We start from the raw sequence: 6,000 nt of genomic DNA, 5'->3' as shown, positions 1-6,000 counted from the left end.
GTGCGTCTGTCTGTGTGTGTGTGTGTGTGTGTGTGTGAGTGTGTGTCGCTGTCGACACAGCAATTTGTACAAGTCAAACCCGTTGGCGCCAAAAGTCTACGGCGCTGGCAAAAGCAAAAGAAAAGCGAATCAAGAGATGAAAATCCGCTTAAAAAAGTGCCGAACGTGCCAAAGGTATCGTTTTCCCCCCCGCATTTTCCCCATCACAATCCTGTGGATGATAATTTATAGCCATAAAAACTTTGCGTTCAGAAGTTTTTCCTCAATCTCTATTCTTTTATTTTATTTTATTTTTTTTTTTGGTGTAACTTTCGCGTGTTGCGTGGCGTTTGCGATTTTTAATTCTTGTGCTAAATTGTTTAAAAATGTTTTAGAAGAATTCTGCAAAGCTCGAACAACTTTTATCGAAGGGGGAAGCTGCCCTTGCTTCGTTTGGCAGTAACTGCTAACAAAGTTTGTGGCATGTTGACCACTTTGTCGCTGCTTTCGACTGTAGATAGTTTTTTAAAAATTTGCTCGCCGTCAACTTTGCAACTTCCGCTTCAGTGTCGATGCAATTTGTATTAGCAACAAAAAAAAGTTTGCACCAAAGAATTTCGCAGTGCACAAAAAGTAGCCGAGGGCAATAAATTTGCAAATTTGCGAATTTGCAGCCCAGTGGCTGATTTATGCTCAATTAGCAGGGGGCGCCTCACAGTAACAGTAAGAGATATAGATGCATTACGGTATGAGATACATTCATAATCCTTGCTTAACAGCACATTCATCAAAACTCTTTCGGCACTTTTGTTTGTTTTTTATGTGTTTGACTTTTATGTGCGACATTTAGTACCAGCAAGCCCGCCTCTAAGCCTCCCATCTCTCCGTATAGCTCGTAAAACCATTTAAGCCGTTGCCGACGCCTTGTTGATTTTATGCTCAGTTAACTCGATAGTGTTGTAGCCTGGGTCCAAAGAGGTTTCCTCCGACCGATCATAAAACTACACGCGCCCTTCATAAAAGCGTCAAAGTCAATAACAGTACGATTCCTGGTTCATCTGCTAGGGAGTCTGGGTGCCTTTCTGTCTGTCAGTCTCTGTTCTTCGCACTCTCTTTTTTTTATGACTTAATACGCTTTTAGGACAACTTTAACGTGCCGCCCATAAAAATTAATTTAAATCGATTGCTGCGGTTGCAGGCGGCAAAGATTTGATTTGCAGTCCACATTTGGCAACTTAATCAGATGTGGAACTGGTTCATAAGTGAACTGACAAAGTAAAACCATAAAGCGAGAAAGATAAAAGCATATAAGGAAATATGAGTATGTCTGTATTCTTCATTCCTCAATTCCTTCTCTATTGGGTTTCTCAGATAAAACTACCCTGTTCATTTCTCGCTCTTCCCTTGCTCTTATCTCTTTTTTAATATGAACTTTAAAGCGCTGTTAAACTTTGAAACTGGTTCAAAACTGGCATGAAAAGTAAAGTCATAAAAAAGTATGACATAATAAACTTGTGATCTCTTAGATTACTCTCCTTTATTAAAAATGAAACTTGTTCAAAAGAACTCTAGAGTTAAAGAGAACAAGTCCAACTGATATTAAAAGCAAGTTAGATAGACTCTCTGTATTATTGTTTATATTAATCTTATCTCGCTCTCTCTATTTTAGACTCTCTTATTATCATTTTGTCTTATATATCTTAAAGAGTTTAAAAAAAAATGTTAAGATAACAGCTGGACACTCTCCATTTCTTTTTTTTTTACCTGTATTTGTCCCTATTCTTAGATCGATATCATTTGTAAAACATATAGTTTTTAAAGAACACATTTTATACTCAAGTATTTCACCTTTCTCTCTAAAATATAAGAAAACTTTTATTTGGTATAAATTCTACTAGGTTTTGTTTTTCATTTTAAATTTTTGACATTTTGCTATAAATAAAACTGGTTAAGCATAAAAGCTGTTATCTTTATATGTATAAATATCAGCTAGTTTGGGCTGCCACAGTTAAATATTTAGATAAGAATCATGACCATAAATCTCTTTTTTTTATCTACCTCTCTCAAACTCTTTGATTCTCTCTCCCATCTGCGTGATTATCTCACCGCGAAGAAATGGCAAATAATAAAAGTTAAACAACGAACCGCAGTTGAAAAGGCCTTGTTAGACACGAGAGAAGAAAGTGACGAGGTGGCCGAGAGGTTAAGGCGTTGGACTGCTAATCCAATGTGCTCTGCACGCGTGGGTTCGAATCCCATCCTCGTCGAATGATATTCTTTTTTTTTTTTTTTTGCTTTTTTTATTACATTTATGAATATGTATTTGGTTTTACACCTGGCAGCATAAATTGGTAGCAAGCAGTCTTCTTTTTTGCCTAGATTATTGGCAGCAAAGTCCAATTGGACATAAAGCCAGATCGGGCACTGACATGCTGAAATTGTGGCCTGGCTTGAGCCTTGGAAAATGTCAAATAGTTTTTCCGTAATCACTACCCTTTCCACGCCAAGCACTTGTGGCCCAAAAATCAAAGTCTTCCCAGCGAAATTGTTGGCGGGAAAAAAAAAACTGGTGAAATGAATTGGATTGAATTGAAATTGTAGGCGATAAAAATAAATCTTTGCAAGTGCGCAGCTGACGAGGAGTGTCAACTGGAAGCAGGAGGAGGTGGTGCGGGTGTGGGTGCGGGTGAAGGGTGCTAAGGAAGGGTGGTTGCCTGTTCGAATGATGAAATTGAAAAACTACACGAGCTGACTGCTGACGGCATTGCAATGCGCGCTGCGAGGGAGGGGGAACTGAGCGGAGGGTATACTATAAGTCATACAATGTGCGTTATCCTTGGCGTCAGGCAAAAGGATATTGTGTTGCCTTCGCCAATGGGGCAGACACTTCTCCAGCTTGCCACGAATCGAGTCGAGTCACTTCAATATGCAAATGCTGCTCAATTGCGCTTGTCTTTCATTTTTATGCGACGCTCTGTTTCAAATCCTTTAAAGTTCTATGAGGCCGCAGTCATCAAGCGGCACACACAGCACATACACACTCCTACTATATGTGAGTATGTTCTCTAAAGTCTAAAGACTTCCCATGGCCATCAATTTTTATACGTTTTCTATCGCTGGCCATTTTGACCGACTTCATAAAACGAACTTTACGATATCAACAAATTTTTGAGTAAAAACTATAAATGCGTCCGATGGATGTGAGCTCCCCATTTTATTTCTTATTTTTTTTCGGGCTTATAAAAAGTGTCGCTTTGATGACGATGATTTTGACCAGTGAAATAATATACTGAAAGTCATATTTAAAATTTATTGTTTATGTTCTAAAGGGGCATACATGCATATTACTTAATAGGTTTAAAAAGATCTAATGGTACTCAGTTAACAAATAACCCTATATTATTACCACTTTTACATTATTGTATTGCATCCTTGGAGGCCTATAAAATGTAATTCAGTGTGTATGAATTTAATACAAAAAAAATATATTAACATAAGTTTATTTCATAATAATTTTTACTTATATTTTAAATTAAAAAAAATCTTATTTATTGTATAAAAATGTTAAATTATTCTCTTACTTAGCAAACTTGTTACACCATAAATGGTTTTAGTCTCGTTCTTTTTATTCATTAAACAAAATACAAAAATGGAATATTTTTTTAACGAATTTCTATATTCTTGGGATTATGATTATAAAGGGTGGATATTTTAAACAATTAAAACAACGAACTTTTTAATCAACACCGCTTTAATAGTCGATTTTTTAATTAATTGCAGGAACTAAATGCTTGTGGTAATGGCTCCTGCAATCTGTAACAATCCGAGACAATTTTCCAATTATCATTCTCGACAATTATTACGAAGGATTGCTGAAAGTTTCGGATTGGTTGCTCATCGTATTTAACCGTTCCGCCGGCCAAGATCCCATACGTCGACGGATTTCCCACAGCTGCATCCAGTAAGGGCTGGGAGTCAAAAGTGGTCAATTGATGATGCGAACTCGGTAACTCCAGAAAGAAGCGCTCAATTCTTTCTCGACCCTGAGCGCCATTGCCGTTCCAACTGACGGTCGCAGTATCTAAATAAAAGCGACCCGTTTTCTATGCGAAAGACAAAATACAATATAAATACATAAATTCAATTATTATGTTGCCCGTAATTTACTTACATGTCGTTGCTTGTCCAAAGAAGCATAATATAATCGCGTAAAGACATTAGCCGTCTTACAACAGGATTCAACTTTCTGTTTGAGTTCCTAAAATATTAATTTTTATATATTTATTTGAATAATTAAATTGCCACTCACGTTGTTCATATTCTTGTTCGTTTCTTGCTGCAGCTTTCTATGAAGTTAAATATATTTTCAGATGAAGCTGACTGTCATTAATTGACAACTGGGTCATCTATTATAATTGATATAGCGATAGTTATCGCTGTCATTTATAGAATTGGAATTATCGATTTCTTAACTAATTGTGTATTGCGATTAAAAATAATTTGACATCTGCAAATATTTTTAAATATCATTTCAGTCGATTCAAAATATAAAACTTATAAACAATTTATACGCTTGCAAAAATATTTTACTAAAGAATGAACATAAAAAACACGTGGTAATGTGAATAATTACTGATGGTATTCTAATCAGACATAATAATTATTTAAACGCAACTTGATAGCATAATTTTTATACACGTTACTTAAAAAATAAGTAAAAGGGTATATTGTGTTCGTTAAAATATATGTAACAGGGAGAAGGAGGCATTTTCGACCCCATAAAGTATATATATTCTTGATCAGCATCAACACCAGAGTCGATATAGCCATGTGTGTCTGTCCGTCCGTCCGTACGTCGGTCTGTCTGTCGGTCCGAGTGAGCGCCTAGATCTTAGAGACTATAAGATATAGAGATACCAAATGCCACAGGCTCCAAATGCGTTAGAGCAGGTCAAGTTTGTTTTATTTTTTTGACACGCCCCCTTCTGCCCCCGCAAATCGCGAAATACCACCACACCGACCATTTTTAAGATATTACAGTTTTTATGGTAATTAACGTTATTTATTAACATTATCTATAGTATCACTTAACTGCAGCAAGATCGGACAAGTATAACGAGAGTAATAGCTAACCAAAGTTGTTAATAAAGTTATTATTTCAATACAATCACCTAAAGTATGCAGTAGTTTTTATTAGGTAGTAATTTCTTTATATATATTGAAATAAGTAACGGGTATCCTATGGTCGGAATCTCGACTATAGCCTTTCCGCCTAGTTTAACTCATGAAAGACAATTTCAATTATTTTTAAAGAAATTTTCAAATGTAGATAATTTAAAACCAAAAAGCTCATTTCAACTAAATACTTTGCAGCTGATTGAATTTCAAGATCCACTAAATTAAAAAAATATAAAACTTTCTGGACATATCTCAACCAAACTCTAGTATTTACAAATTTTCTCTTTAAAGGTTAAAAGATTTTTATTAAAACTCACTTGCGGAAAATATGAACGTTTATAGGTTATACTTTATGCCTAACAAGGTCACACACTAACCTGATCCAAAGCTATAAGCATGCGATGCGCTGGCCCTGAAACACACACACACAGATAACACACACACAGACATACATTCACCCACATGGGTGTATAAGTGAATACGCGAATTAACCCCGTAGCACTTGCCACATGCCAGACTTACATGCTCCCACACACACACACACACATACACACACACACAACCATCGTCATATGTTGCCTGCTGAAACTGTTGGTCAACAGGGAGTCGAATGGGGGGTCTAGCTTTAAGAGGGGGTCCGACTCTGGGCAACCAACTGTGCTTCCATCGGCCGAGCTCTGATTGAATAATCGTGCGCCATGTCGACAGAGCAATCTCTGTGATGGAACAAATCGTGTCTAATAGACTGATTAATATCACAAGATTTCCAGTTGGTTCAAGTCAAGCGAGTCGCCCTGAACTCTGCCCCATAACCCAACACGCCTCTTCCCCTGCCCCTTTCCC

At 36.7% G+C, this 6,000-nt stretch overlaps 1 protein-coding gene and 1 non-coding gene across 3 annotated transcripts; one reads left to right on the top strand and one right to left on the bottom strand.

The window, feature by feature from the left end:
* The first annotated feature begins 2,164 nt into the window (after positions 1-2,164).
* Positions 2,165-2,246, top strand: Trnas-gcu. Its single transcript has one exon. It is a non-coding gene; the product is annotated as a tRNA-Ser (tRNA).
* Positions 2,247-3,673: 1,427 nt separating this feature from the next.
* Positions 3,674-4,330, bottom strand: LOC117791389 (NTF2-related export protein-like). Of its 2 annotated transcripts, none has more exons than XM_034631123.1 (3): positions 4,289-4,330; positions 4,151-4,237; positions 3,674-4,082 (listed from the first exon to the last, which is right to left on the bottom strand). In XM_034631123.1, the coding sequence occupies exons 1-3, from the start codon at positions 4,295-4,297 to the stop codon at positions 3,750-3,752; spliced, it is 429 nt and encodes a 142-aa protein (XP_034487014.1). In that variant the 5' UTR covers positions 4,298-4,330; the 3' UTR covers positions 3,674-3,749. The 2 variants fall into 2 exon arrangements, with proteins under 2 accessions (XP_034487014.1, XP_034487015.1); XM_034631124.1 differs by having other exon boundaries at positions 4,151-4,225; positions 4,289-4,306.
* Positions 4,331-6,000: the final 1,670 nt, after the last annotated feature.

This window comes from Drosophila innubila (assembly GCF_004354385.1).
Source record: "Drosophila innubila isolate TH190305 chromosome 3R unlocalized genomic scaffold, UK_Dinn_1.0 2_E_3R, whole genome shotgun sequence".
NCBI classification, from domain to species: domain Eukaryota; kingdom Metazoa; phylum Arthropoda; class Insecta; order Diptera; family Drosophilidae; genus Drosophila; species Drosophila innubila.
This window is presented reverse-complemented; position numbering and strand designations above follow the sequence as displayed.

What these genes read in the sequence shown, in the direction of transcription:
- LOC117791389 (XM_034631123.1), bottom strand. An exon ending in CTTTGGACAAGCAACGACAT is followed by an intron (nt 4,083 to 4,150) that starts GTAAGTAAATTA and finishes TCTTTCGCATAG; the next exon opens with AAAACGGGTCGCTTTTATTT.